The sequence below is a fragment of the Gorilla gorilla genome, chromosome X, assembly GCF_029281585.2.
Source record: "Gorilla gorilla gorilla isolate KB3781 chromosome X, NHGRI_mGorGor1-v2.1_pri, whole genome shotgun sequence".
Lineage (NCBI taxonomy): Eukaryota > Metazoa > Chordata > Mammalia > Primates > Hominidae > Gorilla > Gorilla gorilla.
In genome coordinates this window covers 87,266,516-87,289,299 of record NC_073247.2, presented here as the reverse complement: position 1 = coordinate 87,289,299, position 22,784 = coordinate 87,266,516, and the positions used below count along the sequence as shown (strand labels likewise).

Genomic DNA, 22,784 nt, shown 5'->3' with positions numbered 1-22,784 from the left:
AGTGTGGCACTTTCCCCATTTCTTTCTCTCTCCTGCCACCATATAAGACATGCCTTGCTTCTGCTTCACCTTCTGCCATAGTTGTAAGTTTCATAAGGATTCCACAGCCATGTGAAACTGTGAGTCAATTAAACCACTTTTCTTTATACATTACCCAGTCTGAGGTAGTCCTTTATAGCAGTGTGTAAACATACTAATACCGAAAAGATAAAGTCTTTCTCAGACAAACAAATGCTTAGAGAATTTGCCACTATCAAGCCAGCACTACAAGAAATGCTAAACGGGGTTCTAAATCTTGAAACAAAACCTTGAAATACACCAAAATAGAACCTCCTTAAAGCATAAATCTCACAGGGCCTATAAACCATTACACAAGGAAAAAAAGATATTCAGGCAGCAAGTAGCACAATGAATAGAATGGTACCTCACATCTCAATACTAATGTTAAATGTAAGTTGCCTAAACGCTTCGCTTAGAAGATACAGAATGGCATAATGGATAAAAATCTACCAACAAAGTATCGGCTGTCTTCAAGAAACTCACCTAACACATATGGCCTCACATAAACATAAGGTAAAGGGGTGGAAAGAGATATTCAATGCAAATGAAAACCAAAAGCAAGCAGGAGTAGCTCTTCTTATACCAGACAAAATAGATTTTAAAGCCTCAACAGTTTAAAAAGACAAAGAGACATTATATAATGATGAAAGAATTAGCCAACAGGAAAACATCACAATATATGTGCACCTAACAGTGGAGCTCCCAAATTAATAAAACAATTTTAAAAAACAATAAAACAGTTACTACTAGGCCTAAGAAATTAGACAGATGGCAACACAGTAACAGTGGGAAACTAATATTCCACTGACAGCACTGGACAGGTCATCAAGACAGAAAGTCACATAAGAAACAATTGACTTAAGCTATACCCTTAGAACAAATCAACTTAACAGACGTTTACAGAACATTCTACCCAACAACTGCAGAATATATAATCTTTTTATCAGAACATGGAACATTTTCCAAGATAGACCATAAGATAGGCAACAAAAAAGTCTCAATAAATTTAAGAGTATCAAAATTATATCAGTACTCTTGCTGACCACAGTGGAAAAAAACTGGAAGCCAATACAAAAAGGAATGTTCAAAACTTTACAAATATGTGGAAATTAAATAATCTGCTCCTGAATAATCTTTGGATCAACAATAAAATTAAGATAGAAATTTAAAAATCCTTTGAACGGAATGATAATAGTGACACAATCTATCAAAACATCTGAGATACAGCAAAAGTGGTGCTAAGAGGAAACTTCATAGCATTAAATGCCTACGGCAAAAAGTCTGAAAGAGCTTGGCTTGGTTGCAGGGTAGTCCACGGCAGACAAAATGGCAGATGGGAAGGTGAGAGAGGAGAAGGCTAAAAAGTTTCAGTGAGCTGGAGCCACTGGAGGACCTGAAGAAAAAGTGAAAAAACCTGTGAAAACTAAGGCTGTTTATTCCAGTAATGGAGGGAAAAGTTCTGGTCGCAGCACTGAGAAGTCATCAGCCAAAAAAGAAGCTGCAGTCCTCCCAACAAAGCCTACAAAGATCAAGTTTAGATCTGCCACAGATAGTCACATGACAAAGAAAGCAACAGCCATATCCATCAAACTTAGATTAAGTAAGCCTAAAGAACCTGTTCTGTGTAACTAGTTCAACCATTGTGGAAGTCAGTGTGGCGATTCCTCAGGGATCTAGAACTAGAAATACCATTTGACCCAGCCATCCCATTACTGGGTATATACCCAAAGGACTATAAATCATGCTGCTATCAAGACACATGCACACGTATGTTTATTGCAGCATTATTCACAATAGCAAAGACTTGGAACCAACCCAAATGTCCAACAATGATAGACTGGATTAAGAAAATGTGGCACATATACACCATGGAATGCTATGCAGCCATAAAAAAATGATGAGTTCATGTCCTTTGTAGGGACATGGATGAAATTGGAAATCATCATTCTCAGTAAACTATCGCAAGAACAAAAAACCGAACACCGCACATTCTCACTCATAGGTGGGAATTGAACAATGAGATCACATGGACACAGGAAGGGGAACATTACACTCTGGGGACTGTTGTGGGGTGGGGGGAGGGGGGAGGGATAGCATTGGGAGATATACCTAATGCTAGATGACGAGTTAGTGGGTGCAGCGCACCAGCGTGGCACATGTATACATATGTAACTAACCTGCACAATGTGCACATGTACCCTAAAACTTTAATAATAAAAGAAAAAAAAAGAACCTGTTCCAACTCTTGCTTCAAAAATTCTTTTGGTAGCAGCAGGTTTTAATGAAGATGAAGGTAGTCAACCTGAGGCAATGCCTCCAGAAGCAAAGATGAGGATTAAAAATATTGGAAGAAATACATTAACATCAGCTGGACCAAACTCCTTCAATAAAAGAAGCATGTGTTTTTTGTTAACCAGAAGCTATGGGAGCAAAATATAAAACCTCATCTTGGTGTAATGCCCATGACTACGACAATTAAATACTCTGTTTTGAAACTGCAGTGTGGGGTGTGTGTAAAGTTAAATGAAACAGTTTCCTTTTCAAAGACTGGTATAAGACTATCTTTGGAGCTGCTTTTCTTTTTCTTTTCCATTTTTTTTAAAGATTGAGTGATACACTAATAAATCAGAGTTTGAAATTAGTGATAATTTATGTTTTCTATACGGATTTCAAGAAATTTGCTAATATTGTAGTTTCATGTGGTTAGTTTCCACAGGTTACAGATGACAACAAAATCAGAAATTATACCTTTTTAAGAATTGCATTTTTTAGACACAACTATTAGCAAATTAAGAGAAAAGCAAAAAGTTATTGTCGATTTATAACTACAAGCAGTTACCCTCTTGGCTACCTTATTACCTAAACCGTCTGGCTCCCAAGAACAGCCTTATGTATAGTACTGGGAGGAAAATGCTACTTAACTATTGACTGAAAGTAAATTTAGATAAAATACAGCTTTTTCCTTATGGGTATTTGTTTTGTTTCAAGTCATCATAAACTAGGTATTGCATTTCTGTCAGTGGATACAGATGCTTAGCTCTTAAAAACTTTTTTTTTAAGTCAGGAAACAACAGGTACTGGAGAGGATGTGGAGAAATAGGAACACTTTTACACTGTTGGTGGGACTGTAAACTAGTTCAACCATTGTGGAAGTCAGTGTGGCGATTCCTCAGGGATCTAGAACTAGAAATACCATTTGACCCAGCCATCCCATTACTGGGTATATACCCAAAGGATTATAAATCATTGCGGCACTATTCACAATAGCAAAGACTTGGAACCAACCCAAATGTCCAACAATGATAGACTGGATTAAGAAAATGTGGCACATATACACCATGGAATACTATGCAGCCATAAAAAAGGATGAGTTCATGTCCTTTGCAGGGACATGGATGAAGCTGGAAATCATCATTCTCAGCAAACTATCTCAAGGACAAAAAACCAAACACCGCATGTTCTCACTCATAGGCGGGAATTGAACAATGAGAACACATGGACACAGGAAGGGGAACATCACACACCAGGGCCTGTTGTGGGGTTGGGGGAGGGGAGAGGGATAGCATTAGGAGATATACCTAATGTACATCACGAGTTAATGGTTACAGCACACCAACATGGCACATGTATACATATGTAACAAACCTGCACATTGTGCACATGTACCCTAAAACTTAAAGTATAATAATAAAATTTTTTTAAAAATAGCAGTTTCTAGGCAAAGATAAAAAAAACCTTTTTTTAATATTTATGTAAACTGGGGTTGGGCATGGTGACTCACACCTGTAATCCCAACACTTTGGGAAGCCAAGGTGGGCAGATCACTTGAGGTCAGGAGTTTGAGACCAGCGTGGCCAACATGGTGAAACCCAGTCTACTAAAAATATAAAAATTATCTGCGCATGGTGGTGCGCACCTGTGGTCCAGCTACTCAGGAGGCTGAGCTGGAGAATCACTTGAACTCAGGAGGCAAAGGTTGCAGTGAGCTGAGATTGGGCCACTGCACTCCAGCCTGGAAGACAGAGCAAGACTCTGCCTAAACACACACACACACACACACACACACACACACACACACACACACACATATATATATATATATATATATATATATGTAAACTGTTGAATATTTGAAATAGCCCCCTTCACCTTAATGGGTCTTGTCTATCTTCATTAGTATTCAAAGAACAACCATTTGCTAAAAGTAAATCAATACTTTGAATGTGCTTTTCTTAGTTTTAATTAGCTAGTTCCTGTAAGCATTTCTACCAGAAATTGAGGCAAATTCTAAGAAAGCTGTTTCTTTTAAAATACAAACCACCACCCAAAATTTAAATGTACATATTGCTTAAGTATTAGGCTGTGTTTATTTTTTAAATGGTATAAACACCAAAGAGAAAAATTTAACATTGTATGCAGATGGAAAACAAGAAGATGCACTTTCTGTAACTTTGTCTAAGGATTTAGATTACTAACTTGTGAAATTCAATTTGAATTAAACTTAACAACAGGCTTTCTTACTAGTAAAATTGTATGGTTTATTTTAAATGTATATATTTTGCTCACTTCTAGAAGATAACTTTGGAAAAATTCTTCTAGACATTGGCCTATGCAAAGAGTTCATAAGCAAGAACCCAAAAGCAAATGCAACAAAAACAAAAATAAATAGATTGGACTTAAACTAAAAAGCTTCTTCACAGCAAAAGAAATAATCCGCAGAGTAAACAGAAAATCCACAAAGTGGGAAAAAATACTCATAAACTATGTATCTGACAAGGGACTAATATCCAGAATCTACAAGGAACTCAAACAAATAAGCAAGAAAAAAGCAAATAACCCCATCAAAAAGTGGGCTAAGGACATGAATAGATAATTCTCAAAAGAAGATACACAAATGGCCAACAAACATTAAAAAAAAAGTTCAAAATCACTAATTATCAGAGAAATGCAAATCAAAAACACAATGAGATACCACCTTACTCCTGCAAGAATGGCCATAATTTAAAAATTAAAAAAAATAGATGCTGGCATGAATATGGTGAAAAGGGAACACTTCTACACTGCTGGTGGGAATGTAAACTAGTACAACCACTATGGAAAACAATATGGAGATTTCTTAAAGAACAAAAAGTAGATCTACCATTTGATCCAGCAATCCCACTACTGGAGTATCTACCCAGAGAACAAGGAGTCATTATATGAAAAAAACACTTGCGTACACATGTTTATCGCAGCACAATTCACAGTTGCAAAATTATGAAACCAGCCTAAATGCCCATCAACCCACGAGTGGATAAAGAAAATGTAATATATTTATATATACATATATATACCACGGAATACTTCTCAGCCCTAAGAAAATGAAATAATTGGACTCACAGCAACCTGGATGGAGTTAGAGACCATTATTCTACATGAAGTAACTCAGAAATGGAAACCCAAACATTTTATATTCTCACTTATAAGTGGGAGCTAAGCTATGAGGGTGCAAAAGGATAAGAATAATATATTGGACTCTGGGGACTCAAGGGGAAGGTTGGGAGGTGGGTGAAGAATAAAAGACTACACAATGGGTGCAGCGTACATTGCTCGGTGATGGGTACACCAAAATCTCAGAAATCACCACTAAAGAACATAGGCATGTAACCAAACACCACCTGTTCCCCAAAAACTACTGAAATAAAAAATACTCTAAATAATCTTTAAAAAGTACAATACATAATTAAATGTTTCATTATATGCATTATCAAAACTAGGCTGGTCTATTTATAGAGAAATTGAGTATCTCACTATTTTGATTTGAAGACAGATGTTGGCAAACAAAGAATAATTATTGTTATTATCATTATTGTATAAATAATATAATGGCTCTATCATATGCTGAATGATCACTAAAATGGAAATAGAGTCAAAAAAAAGAAAAAACGAAAAAGAAAAAAAAAAAGAAATACTGGCCAGGTGTGGTGGCTCACGCCTGTAATCCCAGCACTTTGGGAGGCCAAGGCAGGTGGGTCACCAGAGGTCAGAAGTTCAAGACCAGCCTGGCCAATATGGCAAAACCTGGTCTCTATTAAAAATACAAAAATTAGCTGGTCATGGTGGTGGGCGCCTGTAATCCCAGCTACTCAGGAGGCTGAGGCAGGAGAATCGCTTGAACCCAGGAGGTGGAGGTTGCAGTGAGCCGAGATCACACCACTGCACTCCAGCCTGGGCGACAGAGTGAGACTTGGTCCCCCTGCTCCAAAAAAAAAAAACAGAGACAGAGGCTCAACTTCAGTAGAAAACACAGAAACATAAAACAAAGCAATGAATACCAAATTGTACCCATCCAATTGAAAAACATTAGAAAGTCATATAATACTAAGTGTTGGACATGATATGAAGATCTGAGAACCCTCAGACCCTGCAGATGCAAACCTACATTGTTGCCCACTCAAGGAAATCAAGAATGAGCACCCCAAGGAACCAGAAACCCCACTCCTAGGTGTACACCTCATATGTTCTCATACTAGTCCTTAGGAAGACACGTCCAAAGATGTAGCCAGGAGCTGAGTGTACACACAGAGAGATAAATGATGAATATATATGGCTAAATTGTAAAGAAATTCAAACAATGCAGAAACATATCATGAATACTAAAAAAAGATGAAGAATAAAAAAATTAGAGATTTTGGAAGTAAATGACACATTTAGGAAATTACAAAATGCAATGGAAAATTTTAACAATACACTATACCAAAGAGAAAGAATTTCAGAGCTCAAAAAAGGCTTTTTAATTAGCCCAATTAGACAAAAAATAAATAAATAGAAGAACAAAGTCTCCAAGAAATGTGGGACTATGTACAATTGCCAAACCTAAGAATCACTGGTGTTCTGAAGAAGAAGCAAAAACTTTGAAAAACTTGCTTGAGGAAATAATTGAGGAAAACCTCCCTGGCCTTGATAGAGATTTATACATCCAAATACAAGAGGGTCTAAGGGAGAAAAGAATTCTAAGAGCAGTAAGACAAAAGCATAAGGCAACCTATAAAGGAAAACCTATCAAACAGCAGACTTCTCAGCAGGAACCTGACAAGCCAGGAGGGATTGGGGTCCTAGCTTTGGCCTCCTTAAACAAAATAACTGTTGACCAATAAATTTTTATCCAGCAATACTATGTTTTATAAATGGAGGAGAAATAAAGATTTTTCAAGCAAATGCTGAGGGCATTTGACACTACAAGACCAGCCCTACAAGAAATGCTAAAAGTTCTAAAGATTAAGACAAAAGGTCGATATGCACCAGAAGAGAACCTCTTGAATGCATAAAACTCACAGGGCTTATGAAAGAATAACACAATGAAGAAAACAATGTAACTAAGTAGCAATCAACATAATGACTCGAGTAGTACCTCACATCTCAATATTAATGTCGAATATATGTGATATAAATGCTCTTCTTAAAAGATACAGATTGGTGGAATGGATTTTAAAAATCACAAACTGATCTCTACTAAAAATACAAAAATTAGCTGGGTGTGGTGGTGCGTGCCTGTAGTCCCAGCTACTTGGGAGGCTGAGGTAGGAGAATCGCTTGAACCCGGGAGGTGGAGGTTGCAGTGATCCGAGATCGCACTACTGCACTCCAGCCTGGCAACAGAGCAAGACTCCATCTTAAAAAAGAAATTATAAACTGAGTATCTGCTGTCTTCAAGACACACACCTAACATGTAAGGATTTTTATAGACTCAAGGTAAAAGGGTGGAAAACGATATTCCATGCAAAAGACAACCAAAAGTGAGCAGTAAGTCCTATTATTATATGAGATAAAGCACATTTTAAAGCAGCAACGGTAATGATAATAATAAGAGAATCAATCCAACAAGAAAATATTACAATCTTAAATATGTATGCACCTACCTCGGGAGTTCCCAGATTCATAAAACTATTACTACTTGACTTGAGGAGATCAGTAGACAGCAACACAATAACAGTGAGTGACTTTGAGACTCCACTGACAGCACATGGCCGGGCGCGGTGGCTCATGCCTGTAATCCCAGCACTTTGGGAGGCCAAGGCAGGCGGATCATGAGGTCAGGAGATCGAGACCATCCTGACTAACACGGTGAAACCCCATCTGTACTAAAAATACAAAAAATTAGCCAGGCACGGTGGCAAGCGCCTGTAGTCCCAGCTACTCAGGAGGCTGAAGCGGGAGAATGGTGTGAACCCAGGAGGCAGAGCTTGCAGTGAGCCGAGATCGCGCCACTGCACTCCATCCAGCCTGGGCAACAGAGTGAGACTCCATCTCAAAAAAAAAAAAAAAAAAAAAAAGACTCCACTGACAGCACTAGACAGATCATCATGGCAGAAATTCAACAAAGAAACACTGAATTTAAACTGTACTCTAGAACAAATGGACTACACAGATATCTACAGAACATTCTATCAATAACTGCAGAATATACCTTCTTCTTGTCAGCACATGGAACATTCTCCAAGATTGAGTATACAACAGGACACAAAATAAGTCTCAATAAATTTTTAAAAATCAAAATCATTTAGAGTATCTTCTCAAACCACAGTGGAATAAAACTAGAAATCAATTACATAAGGAACCCTGAAAACTATACAAATACATGAAAATTGAACAATCTGCTCCTGAACAATTTTGGGGTTAATAAAATCAAGATGTAAATTTTAAAATTCTTTGAAATTAATGATAACAGTGATGCAACTTATCACAACTCCTGAAATAAAGCAGAAGCCATGCTAAGAAAAAAGTTTACAGCACTAAATGCCTACAGCAAAATATCTGAAACCTCACAAATTGACAAACTTACAACACATCTCAAGGAACTAGAGAAAGAAGAACAAACCCAAAGCTAGCAGAAGAAAAAAAAAAAGGCAAGGATCAGAGCAGAACTAACTGAAATTAAAAATAAAAAATAAAAAACACAATACCAAAGATCAATGAAACAGAAAACTGTTTTTTGAAAAGACAACATCAATAGACTATTAGGTAGATTAACCCAGAAACAAAAAGAAAAGATTCAAATAAGCTTAATGGAAAATGAAAGCGAAGACTTACAACCAACAGCACAGAAGTATAAAAATCCATTTGAGATTATTATGAACACCTTTATGCACTCAAACTAGAATATCTAGAGAAAATGAATAGATTCCTGAAAACATACATCCCTCCTAGCTTGAATCAGAAATAGAAATCCTGAACAGACCAATAGCAAGCAGTGGTATTGAATCAGTAATACAGAATTTGCAAGGAAAAAAAAAGCCCAAGGCCAGATGGATTCACATGCAAATTCTACCCAACATTCGAAGAATTGGGTACTACTGAAACTATTTCAAAAGACTGAGAAAGAGCAAATATGCCCTAATTCATTCTATGAAACCAGTATCTCCCCAATACCAAAGCCAAGAAGGGACATGATAAGAAGAAGAAAACAACACACCCATATCCCTGACGAACATAGATGCAAAAATACTCAACAAAATACTAGCGAACCAAATTCAACATTAAAAAGTTAATTAGCCATTATCAAGTGAGTTTTGTCCCAGGGATGCAGGGATGGTTCAACACATGCAAGTCAACAGATTCAGAAAAAGCATTTGATAAATTCCATCATCCCTTTATGATAAAAACCCTCAACAAACTAGGTATAGAAGGGACGTACCTCAAGATAATAAAAGCCATATATAAAAAACCCTGCAGCCAGCACTGTACTGAATGAGGAAAAATTGAAATCATTCCCTGAGAACAGGAATGCAACAAGGATGCCCACATTCAACACTTTTATTCAACATAGTACTGGAAATACTAGCCAGAAAAATCAGATAAGAGAAAGAAATAAACTGGAAAAGAGGAAGTCAAACTACCTCTGTTTGCTGATATGATTGTATACTGAGAAAACCCCAAAGACTCCTCCAAAAAATCTCCTAGGTTTGATAAATGAATTTAGTAAAGTCTCAGCTTATAAAATCAATATGCATAAATCAGTAGCACTGCTATACACCAACAACGACTAAGCTGAGAACCAAATAAATAACTCACTTCCTTTTGCAACAGCTGGAAAAAATAAAATGAAATACCTATGAGTATTAACCAAGGAGGCGAAAGAAATCATAGATGACACAAACAAATGGAAATATATCCCATGCTCATGTGGTGAAGAAGAAACACTTACACACTGCTGGTGAGAACATAAATTAGTAAAACTTTTTATGGAAAGGAGTATGTAGATTTCTCAAATAACTAAAAGTAGATCTACCATTTGATCCAGCAATTCCATTACTAGATATCTACCCAAAGGAAAAGAAGCCATTATAATGGAATACTAAGCAGCCATAAAAAATGATGAGTTCATGTCCTTTGTAGGGACATGGATGAAACTGGAAATCATCATTCTCAGCAAACTATCACAAGGACAAAAAACCAAACACAACATGTTCTCACTCATAGGTGGGAATTGAACAACGAGAACACATGGACACAGGAAGGGGTACATCACACTCTGGGGACTGTTGTGGGGTAGTGGGAGGGTGGAGGGATAGCATTAGGAGGTATACCTAATGCTAAATGATGAGTTAATGGGTGCAGTACACCAACATGGCACATGTATGCATATGTAACAAACCTGCACATTGTGCACATGTACCCAAAAACTTAAAGTATAATAATAATAAAATAAAATAAAATAAAAAGAAAAGAAATCTGCACATGTATGTTTATTGCAGCACAATTCACAATTGTGAAGACATGGAACCAACCTAAGTGCCCATCAACTGATGAATGAATAAATAAAATGCTATATATATATATATATATATATATATATATATATATATACATACACACACACACACCCCCCCCCCCAAGGAATACTACTCAAACATAAAAAAGAATGAAATAATGTAATTTTCAGCAAATTGGATGAAACTGGAGGCCATTATTCTAAGTGAAGTAACTCAGGAATGAAAAACCAAACACCATATGTTCTCACTTATAAGTGGGAACTAAGCTATGTGTATGCAAGGACATACAGAGTGGCTTAATGGACACTGGAAACCCAGAAGAGGGGAGAGTTGGAGGAGGATTAGGGACAAAAAACTACATATTGGGTACAATGCACAGTACTTGGGTGACAGGTGCACTAAAATCTCAGACTTCCCCACTATATAATTCATCCATGTAACCCAAAATCACTTGTACCCCATCACTATTGAAATTTTTAAAAAGAACCAAAAAATAAAATTAAAAATTAAGAAAAAGAAATAAACAATCTGAATAGGGCTATATCTATTGATGATATTGAATCAATGACTAATAACCTTCCAAAACAGAAATCACCAGGCCCTGATGGCTTCACTGGTGAATTCCACAAAACATTTAAGGAAGAAATTATACCAATCCTGTACAATCTCTTTCAAATTATAGAAGCAGAGGAAATACTTCCTAACACATTCTATCAGGCCAGCATCACCCTAATACCAAAAACCAGGCAAAGACACTACAAGAGAAGAAAACTATAGATCAATATCTCTAATGAACATAGATGCAAAAATTCTCAAAAAAATACTAGCAAATCAAACCCAATGTATAAAAATAAGTATACACCTCAATCAAGTGAGATTTATTCCAGGTATACAAGGCTGGTACAACATTAGAATATCAATTAATGTAATCCATACCATCAACAGGCTACAGAAGAAAAATCACATGATCATATCATTAGATGCAAATAAAACATCTGACAAAATCCAACATCTATTCATAATTTTTTAAAAATTTTAGGAATCTTAGGAAATGAGGGGAACTTCCTTAACGTAATAAGAATATCTATTTTAAAAACCCTGTAACTAACATCATGTTTAATGGTAAGAAAATAGAATCTTTCCCATTAAAATCAGGAACAGGGCAAGGATGTCCATGAGCAAGGATGACCCTCTTGTCATCCTTTTCAATAACATACTGGACGTCCTAGCTAATGCAATGAGACAAGAAAATGAAACAAAAGGAATACTAATTTGGAAGGATGAAATAACATTGTTTTTGTTCACCAGTTACATGATTGTTTATGCAGAAAATCTGAAAGAATCAACGGAAAAGCTGGAGCTAATAAGCAATTATAGGAAAGTCGAAGGACACAAGGTAAATATACAAAAGTCAATCAGTTTTCTATAAAGCAGCAATGAACAAGTGGAATTTGAAATTACTAACACAATCCCATTTACATTAGCATGAAATACTTAAGTGGAAATCCCATTTACATTAGCATGAAATACTTAAGTGGAAATCCCATTTACATTAGCATGAAATACTTATGTGGAAATCTAACAAAATATGTAGAAGATTTATATGAGGAAAACTACAAAATTCTGATGAAATCAAAGAAGAACTACATAAATGGAAAGGTGTTCCATGTTCATGGATAGGAAGACTCAATATTATCACGATGTCAGTTCTTCCCAATCTATAGATTCAATGCAATCCCAATCAAAATCCCAGCAAATTACTTTGTGGATATCAACAAACTCATTCTAAAGTTTTTATGGAGAGGCAAAATAACCAGAACACCACAATATTGAAAAAGAACAATGTTAGAGGACTGACACTAGCCAATTTCAAGACTTACTATAAAGCAACAATAATCAAGACACTGTGATATTGATGAAATAATAGACAAACAGATCAGTGGAAAAAATAGAGAACCTGGAAATAGAAATAGACCTACATAAATAAAATCTCCTGATCTTTGACAAAGGGGTAAATGCGATACAATGGAGAAAAGATCTTGTTTGTTTTGTTTTGTTTTTAAAGACGGAGTCTTGCTCTGTCTCCCAGGCTGGAATGCAGTGACGCAATCTCGGCTCACTGCAACCTCCACCTCCTGGGTTCAAGCAATTTTCCCGCCTCAGCCTCTTGAGTAGCTGGCATTACAGGCGCATGTCATCACACCTGGCTAATTTTTGTATTTTTAGTAGAGACAGGGTTTCACCATGTTGGCCAAGCTCGTCTCGAACTCCTGACCTCAGGTGATCCACTGGCCTCGGCCTCCCAAAGTGCTAGGAAGGATCATCATTTTTACAAATGGTTCTGGAACAAATGGATATCCACATGCAAAAAATATAAATCTAGACACAGACCTTACACCCTTCATAAAAATTAACTCAAAATGGATTACAGACCTAAATATAAAACACAAAACTGTATAACTCCCAGAATGTAACATATGTGAAAATCCAGATAACCTTGGGTTTGGTGATGGCTTTTTAGATGGAACACCAAAGACACAATCCATGAAAGAAAGAATTAATAAGCTGGACTTCATTAAAATAAAAAAGTTGCTCTGCTAAAGACACTATCAAGAGAATAAAAAGGCCACATGCTGAAAGAAAATATTTGCAAAAGACACATGATAAAGAGCTGTAATCTAAAATACACAAAAATTATTTAAAATTAAACAATAAGAAAGCAAGCATCTCAAAAAAAGGGCTAAAGACCTGAACAGACACCTCACCAAAGAAGATATATAGATGGCAAATAAACATACGAAAAGATGCTCCACACTATATGTCATCAGAGATGTGCAAATTAAAACAATGAAATACCACTACAGACTTTTCCAATGGCCAAAATCCAGAACACTGGCCTCACCAAATTCTAGCAAGGATGTAGAGCAACAGGAACTCTCAGTCATTTCTGCTGGAAACACAAAATAGTACAGCTACTTTTGAAAACACTTTGGCAGTCTCTTACAAAACTAAATATACTCTTACCACATGATCCAACAATCTCAGTCCTTGGTATTTACCCAAATAAGGTGAAAACCTACGTCCACACAAAAACTTGCACATGGATGTTTATAGCAGCTTTATTCATAACAACCAAAATTTGGAAGCAACCAAGATGTCTTTCAGTGAGTGAGTGTATAAATAAACTGTGGTACATCCAGAAAATGGAATATTATTCAACACTAATAAGAAATGAGTTATCAAGCCATGAAACGACATGGAGGAATCTTAAATGCATATTACTAAGTGAAAGAAGCCAATCTGCAAAGGTTACATACTGTATCATTCCAACTATATGACATTCTGGAAGAGGCAAACTATGGAAACAGTAAAAAAAAAAAAAAAAAAAAAAAAAAAAAAATCAATAGTTTCCAAGAGTTGTGGAGAGGGAGAGATGAACAGGTAGAACACAGAGGAGTTTTAGGGCAGCAAAAATATTCTATATGAGACTGTAATGGTGGATACAAGTCATTATATATTCATCCAAACCTACAGACTGTACAACACCAATAGTGAATGCTAATAGAAACTATGGACTTTGGATGATAAATATATGTTGATGCTGATTCATAGATTCTAACAAATGTACCACTCTGGTGGGGGATGTTGATAATGGAGGTGGCTATGCATGTGGTGGTAGGGGTTATATGGGAAATCTTTGAACCTTCCTTTCAATTTTGCTGTTAATCTAACATTGCTCTAATAAATAAAGTCTAAAAATAAATTTAAATAAATGTAGGCTTTGCGTGTTATATGACCTATGTCACAACTACTCCAACTCAGCATTGTACAAAACAGCCACAGACTACAAATTGACATGAATGTGTTCCAATAAAACTTCATTCATAAAAAAGTCAGTGGGCCATATTTGGCCCATAGGCATAGTTTGCCAATCCTTGATGTATACACTTGAACATGGTTTGTCTCTCTGGTTCTTGGCCCTCCATTCTCTTTGGGTGTGAGCTATCCCTGTCATAAACCCCCCGGCCCCAGACTATTTGATTAGTGATCGGGCTACCTTAGAAGAGGAAGACTTAGGCAAAATTAATCATATCAAAACGTGAAAGTTATCAACTTCCCCCACCAACTCTGCTCTTCTCACAATAGCCCCTATCATGGTGATTGGCAACATTGTTCATTCAGGCATTGAAGTTAGAAATATGGCTGTTAGCTTTAACTTATCTCAGTCCTCACCTGCCAACTGGTTGACAAATTCTGTTGATTTCCCCAAACACTATTACATCATTCCCCTCCTCTCCTTCCCTTCATAGCCTGGCTTAGGCCTAGGCTCTTACCATCTCTTGGTTAGACTACTGTTAATATCTTCCAGCAAAAGCGGGCTACTTGCAGTCCCCCAAGTATGTTGTGCTGTTTCGCATACATTTGCCACTACATATTTCCTTTTGCCTGGAATCCCCTCCTCCCTTAAATCCTGCTCCCATCTCTTATCTTCTTGGTGAAATCCTAGTCATTATTCAAAACCCAACTGGGACTTTCCCTTTCACACTTAATCATTGCCTTCTCAAGGCTACTTGGTTTAAATAGTATACTCTTGACAATCCCAATATACATGTTCCACAAGCCCCGAATTATGAATATTGGAAAATTTAAGTATACATGTCAGAACCTTAGGGCTCAAATAATTAACTAGGCTACTAAATATTGTAACTAAAATGAACTCTGCATTTCATTGCATCACGAATTTAGTAACATCAACCATAAAATTAGCTTAATCTGAAAAGAAACAATAAATCTTTTATCACTTCAGGTAATTCACTGCATATATAACCATAAATAAAGAACAGAGATCAACCTCGTAGAGACACTTGCTCCCACACAGTAGTCACACAGAATGTGAATCACACATGCATCTCAGCAAAATCACAAATTTCTCCATGTAAAAGACCTTTGGGAAAAACAGTGAGTGTCAAATCCATAAATGCCAAGAGCCTGCTGTACTTCTATTATTGTACTTGTGTCAATGAACAACTACAGCCCCAATGAGAACATGAGCTTCTTGGGGTCAGGCCCACTATTTTGTCATTCTTTTTGTACCAAAGTTGATCTAACAGGAAGCAACCACTCCAAAAACATTTGTTGAATTAAATTACCTCCTAATTGATCTTCCTACTTCGAGGCCATCTTCCTTTCCAAAATCCTGCCAGTTATTTCACAAAAACATATCCCTGATGTCACTCCATTTCCCCCAAATCTTTGATGGCTCTTCATAATCTGCTTTACATGATTATGTCCCCATGCCATGCTAGGACATATAAGAGCCTTCACACCATGGCCTCATATTCCCAGTCTCATTCTTAGCCTCTCTTCTTCACACACACTCTTCAAGCCACACTAGCTGCTCCTGGAACATTTTTGGACTTTCATTACTCTATGACTTTGTAAATGCTGTTTCCTCTGTCTAAAAGGTCCTCCTCCTCTCATCTGCCTGGAAAACCTGAATTTACTAATATAGCTCAGCTTAAACATCGCTACCTTTGTAGCTTTCCCTGACCCCTCTCAGAATCACTGTCTCCCTCATTTGTTTTTTTATACCAATGTGTTTGTTCTAAAAACATACTAAGCTGATTCTGCGGGGAGGGAAAAGGGAAGGAGGGAGTGCCCTGTCAAAGGACTTACCCAAGCAGCGACTGCGGCACTACGTGTTAAGCATATTGTTCAAGCAGCAGTGAGAGGATGGAGCTGGATGGCCTTCATGTTATGAGATGCTATGGCTCGCATCTTTCACACTGCGTATGTGTGTGTGTGTGTGTGTGTAACTGTGTTGGGGGGGTAGCAGGGGGAGAGAAAGAGAACGAAGGGAGAGAGAGAGACAGAGACAGAAACAAAGAGGGCGGACGCAGTGCAGTAAGAGCAGATGGGCGGACCCAAATTTCTTCTGCTTCACGATTTTGCGGAGGTCTAGCCCTGCATCCAGCCTTGAAACAGGGTGGGGAGGAGGCAGAAAGGGGAGGGACTGCACTCCCTCTGAGCGTGCTAGCTCCGACTGCCTGACAGATCACCCTTCCGCTCCAACATGGCTAGTTCCTCAACGCCGTGACTCAAGCCTGTTGTGCCAGGCAGGGCGCACTCAGCAGCGCAGCCCCACAGGTGGCGAAGGCTCCGAGAGAGGGTTCCCGCCAGGCTAGACAGTGGAGTGCCGCACAGCGCGCCTTCCAGCCTCGCAGCCGCCACCCTAGCGGTTCCGACCCGGCGCCAGCAGGCCTGCTTGGTCGATCTTCGAGCCAAAGATGCGGCGAGGCTGGAAGATGGCTCTGTCTGGGGGGCTGCGGTGCTGCCGCCGGGTACTGTCCTGGGTGCCAGTGCTCGTTATTGTCCTCGTCGTGCTCTGGTCCTACTATGCCTACGTCTTTGAACTCTGCCTGGGTAAGTGGGGCTGGGCACCTAAGGTGGGGAAATTATACTCCAATATAATCGTTTGCCCTACCTTCACACTGGTGTCCCTTGTGTTCTCAAGCCTTCTCTCTGCGGTTTTCCTTTCTCTCCCTGGAGAGTTCCTTGTCCCCAGCCTCTGGCTTCCCACAATATTTCCTGCGCCCTCCTACCAGGGTCCCGCCGTGTCTCCATCGTCTCCCACCTAGGGTTTCTTATTTCTTTGCCCTACCCACAATAATGTCCTGGTTCTTGCCACGAGGGCTCCCTTTTCTCATACAGGGCAACCACCTGCACCTTGTGCTCTCCTTCTGGGAGCCCCTACTGTACCAAGTTGAGGAAACAACATACCCTGTGTCTTTAAACTGTTTGCTCACACTAGGAATCTCACCAATGCATCCAACTAGGAGCCCCACCATTTTCCCTCCTACTAGAATCCTACTAGGATTTCCTACTAGGGATTTCCTACTGAGAGTTCCAAAATATTTCCTCTACTCTCTTACTAGCTCTCCTTTTTCACACACTGTAATCTATCGTTTTCCCGTGATCCTCTCACACTGGCTGAAGTGCTTCATATCTTTGTCCACTTGTGATCCCACAGTGCAACCTATTCTACTCCATTAAGATCTTCCCTTTTCACACAGTGGTAAGCCCTCCATTCTCTTTCCCTGTGGGCTCCCCCCATTTAATCATTTTCTTTAATGGGATTGGTATTCTATAATACATCCTCTCTCACATGAGAGGCCCTGATTATATTATACTGGAGTTCCCTCCAGTCTCCTGCCTTCTTGCTTTGAGGAGCATTCGACTCCTTCCCATTAGGAGCCCCACATTATTTTCTGACACCTTATACTGGTGACCCTGCTATTGTCACATGATGATAGTGCCTTCTCCCACTAGAGTCACCTCTTTTACCCTCCCACAAGGGTTTCCGTAATTTATCTCCTATTCCATCAAAGGGCCGCTACTTTTCTAATCATTATTCCTCGTTATCTTTTTTAGGAAACCCACTCACCCCCTCCCACAGTGTTCTTTCACTTTTAGCCCCACATTCTGCCATCCACTTCCTTTGGGGTTTCTTATTATTATTTCTTCTTACTTCTCATTGGATTGCACTTGTCCCATCTTCTCAAACTGGGGAAACCCCATTCTTTCTTACTGGGGTTTCTAATATTTTCTACTCCTCCCAATGGGCATATCATTTCTCATTCCCTCTCATTAGACTACCCCTTTTATAATTCTATGATCTTTTTTTTACCCTGTCCTGTCACACTAAGGAGCACTCTATATCCTCCTTATTTGCAAAATGGTTCTCACAGTATAGCTTGTGCATTCAAACTCAGAATTCTACAATATTTCCTGGCATAAACCCCAAGTCTCTCCCTTATATTATTCCCACTTTCCACTTTAATTCCCCCCGTTCCCCATTCTTATTATTATTGGCCTTGCAATGCTCTCATCAACTCACAATGGCGTTTTCATATTATATCCTGTCTTGTTACAATAGGGTCCGTGCTTTTCTCACAGTAAAATCTCCCCTTGTCCCTGTCTTCTCACATTGAAGAATCCCTGTCTCCTCTCAAAAGAGATTCCACTAATACTTGTCACTCTTGTCACTTCCACACTGTAATTCCATCGCCAGCACCCTTAAACTTGTGACCTACAATGTTCCCTATTCATCTAGTTTGGGGCTCTAATATGTTTATACTCCTCTCACAGTAGGACTCCTGACCCATTGGACATCCCCTCACTCCCAAGTCCTTCTGAGACTTCTTTATTTTTTCATACCAAACTCTTCTCACCTTAAAAATGATGGTAAGGATGCTGCTTTTTTGAACTCCGGGACCTGACTCCATTTCTAATTTTCTTCTATTACATATTTGCAAAGCAATAGTCTACCCCAGGTAGACTGGGATAAACTAGGGAGGCAGGAGATGATCCTCTTTTCCAATATAGAACTTTCTATATTCTAATTCTATAATTTCCGATATTCTAATTCTAATTACCTCTCTGAATCACAATTGGAATTTTTCTTACCTCTTCCTTAGAGATATTATGGAAAATGCAGAAAGAGCTCTTAAAATAAATGTCATTATTTGCCTTCATAGATACAAGTTAGCCTAGTTTTCTTTTGTATCTCAATCCAGTATTGGGATGCATTAAGTAGACTATGCAATGACTGGGAAGCTTTTCTATTCTCAGACCTTACTACTTTGGCTTTTTGAATGATTGATTGAAGGGTCAAAAGTTCAACACCATTATTATGGTATGGACATTGCTCCTAGGATCAATGCCATATTGTAAACAACTTATTTTGGAGTTTTTCAGTATTGACTCATATGAGCTTCACCAAGATATATTTTAAAAATTAATGATGATAATGACTAACACTTATGTATTGCTTACTCTGTCCCAGAAAATGTTCTAAGTTCTGTAGATAGATTAACTATATATTAATTCATTTAATCATCACAATAACTATATGAGGCAGGTACCATTACTGTTTCCATTGTACAGATGTGTAAACTGAGGCACAGATGAGCAAACCAAGGTAAAGACCAAGTTACTGCAAATAATTGGCCTTCTATAAGTTCTTCTTTAGTCATGTAATATTAACAGATGAAAGGAAGCGTAGGACTTATTTGTTTGTTTTAGTTAACATACTTGCACCACACTGCTACATGCCAAGTACTATTTCTAGGTGACTACACACACAGACACTTAATCTTTATAACAACTTTCCAATGTATATACTATCATTACTTGTTTGTAAACTGAGGAACAGACAGAATAAGTAGCTTACCTAAGGTCACAGAGCTAGTAAATGGCCAAACTTAAAACCCAGGCAGTATGTTGCCACAGTCTCCTCTAAACTAATGCAGAGGTAAAAACTTTGTGACATACAAGCCAGATGTAGCCTTCAGATATATTTTGCCTGGCCTGCACAGTGTTTTCTTAACATTTTGCATCAGTTCCCATTATTTAAAAGTCAGGAGAATAAGGCAGCTTTGACTTTCAACTCTGGCTGAACCAGTCCCTCCTGCCATCATCAGTTTAACAATCTTGTAACAAATTAGCAACCTGGGTTTCAGAAAGGTTAAATCAAATTTTCCTAAGGCCACACATTTAGTAATAGTGAAGAGTTGGAAATCCAGGCTGCCTGATAGCAAGGCCATACCTTTTCCAATACAAATAAATTAACAAATTTGCATTTCAGTACGTCTCAAAAAGTAACATTAAGGACCTAACTTCTTTCCAGGGATAAAACCTGATGTCTTTCTCCCTAACGTTACATTAGAGCTGAAACCAAAAGAGATATTTTTGTCCTTTAATTCTTAGAGTTTGAATTCTGCCATTTACTAGCCAGGAGACCTGGGGCAAGTACCTTCACTCTCTCAACCTCAGTTGTCTCACATGTACCTTGCTTCTACAGTTGTTCATCCATATGAGAAATGGTTGCTTAGCACTCAATATATGCCAGGTATTACTGCTGTGAGGCTCAAATAACATGATGCCTGAAAAGCATGCATCACAGTTCACAACACATTATAAGAGCTCATTAGATAGTAACTTGTGATTAGTAAAGAAATAAAGGATTCTTCCTGACCCAGGAAAATAAGAAGCTTAGCTTTTTAGAGAGGAAGGAAAGTAACAGTATCCATTTTATTGGGGTGAAATTTATATAACATAAAATTAACCATTTTTAAGTGTTCACCTCAGTGCCATTTAGCACTCACAATGTTGTGCAGCCATCACCTCTATGTAGTTCCAAAATGTTTTTGTTATCCCATAAAGAAACCTCATAAGCATTAAGCAGTCACTCCCTGTTCCCTCTTCCCCCAAGTCCTAGCCAATTATTAATCTGCATTCTGTCTCTATGGATTTACCTATTATGGATGTTCCATATAAATAGAATCATAAAATATGTGTTCTTTTGTGTCTGACTTCTTCCAATTAACAAAATGTTTTTGAAATTGGTTCACATTGTATTATGTAACAGTAATTTATCCCTTTTAATGGCTGAATAATAGTCTATTGTGTGTGTGTGTGTGTGTGTGTGTGTGTGTATACCAGTTTGTTATCCATTCATCCATTAATGGCCATTTGGGCTATTTCTACCTTTTGTCTCTTCTGAATAGTGCTGTTACAGACATTCATGTACAAGTATTTGTTTGAATATCTGTCTTCAATTCTTTTGAGTATATACACCAGGGAGATGGATGGGGATAATTGGACTGTATGGTAATTCTATGTTTAACTTTCTGAGGAACCTCCAAACTATCTTCCACAGTGACTGCACCATTTTACCTTCCCATCAAGCAGCACAGAAGGGTTCCAATTTGCCCATATTCTCACCAAGACTTGTTATTTTCAGTTTTATTTTTATTATAGCCATCTTACTGGGTGTGAAGGGGTATCTCATTATGGATTTGATTTGTATTTCCATAATGACTAAAAATATTGAGTATCTTTTTATGTACTTGTTTGCCATCCATATATCTTCTTTGGGAAAATGTCTATTCAAGCCATTGTCCATTTTTTAATTGGGATTTTTAAATTGGGTTGTCTTTTTGTTGTTGAATTTTAATATTTTTTGCATGTTCTGAATACTTGATCTTTATCAGATACGTCATTTGCAAACATTTTCCCCCATACTTGATAGTATCATTTTATACACAAAGATTTTTAATTTTAATAAAATTCAATTTATCTATTTTTCCTTTTGTTGCCTATGCTTTTGGTGTCATATTTAAGAATCCATTACCAAATGCAAGAGCATAAAGATTTACCCCTGTGGGATTTTTTTGTTTGTTTGGTTGGTTGGTTAGTTTTGGTTTTTTGTTTGTTTGTTTGTTTGTTTTTTGTTTTTTTTGTTTTTGTTTTTGATACGGGACCTCACTATGTTGCCCAGGCTGATCTCAAACTCCTGGGCTCAAGTGATCCTCCCACCTTAGCCTCTCAAATAGCTGAGGCTACAGGCATGTGCCCTGTGTTTTCTTATAATAATTTTATGCTTCTAGCTCTCACTTTTAGGTATTTTAGCCATTCTGAGTTAATTTTTTATATCTGGCATAAGATACGAGTCCAGCTTTTTTTTTAAATTTTATTATTATTATACTTTAAGTTTTAGGGTACGTGTGCACAACGTGCAGGTTTGTTACATATGTATATATGTGCCATGTTGGTGTGCTGCACCCATTAACTTGTCGTTTACATTAGGTATTTCTCCTAATGCTATCCCTCCCCCCTCCCCCCACCCCACGACAGGCCCCCGTGTGTGATGTTCCCCACCATGTGTCCAAGTGTTCTCATTGTTCAATTCACACCTATGACTGAGAACATGCAGTGTTTGGTTTTCTGTCCTTGTGATAGTTTGCTGAGAATGATGATTTCCAGTTTCATCCATGTCCCTACAAAGGACATGAACTCATCCTTTTTTATGGCTGCATAGCATTCCATGGTGTATATGTGCCACATTTTCTTAATCCAGTCTATCATTGATGGGCATTTGGGTTGGTTCCAAGTCTTTGCTATTGTGAATAG

At 37.9% G+C, this 22,784-nt stretch overlaps 1 protein-coding gene, 1 long non-coding RNA gene and 1 pseudogene across 3 annotated transcripts in view; 2 read left to right on the top strand and 1 right to left on the bottom strand.

The window, feature by feature from the left end:
• The window catches only part of LOC129530114 (uncharacterized), a 127,921-nt gene extending 111,230 nt beyond the window's left edge, over window positions 1-16,691 (bottom strand). The window contains exon 1 of the long non-coding RNA XR_008675662.2: window positions 16,488-16,691. This is a non-coding gene — a long non-coding RNA (uncharacterized lncRNA). The remainder of the gene's footprint in view (window positions 1-16,487) is intronic.
• Window positions 1,387-2,539, top strand: LOC115932423 (PEST proteolytic signal-containing nuclear protein-like; annotated as a pseudogene).
• ZDHHC15 (zDHHC palmitoyltransferase 15) overlaps window positions 16,683-22,784 on the top strand; it is a 156,746-nt gene continuing 150,644 nt past the window's right edge. Inside the window, exon 1 of one of the 2 annotated variants that reach the window (XM_019018810.4) lies at window positions 16,683-17,234. In XM_019018810.4, the coding sequence (XP_018874355.1) occupies window positions 17,099-17,234 (136 nt within the window). In that variant the 5' untranslated portion in view covers window positions 16,683-17,098. The remainder of the gene's footprint in view (window positions 17,235-22,784) is intronic. The other variant, XM_019018811.4, reaches the window with a different exon arrangement.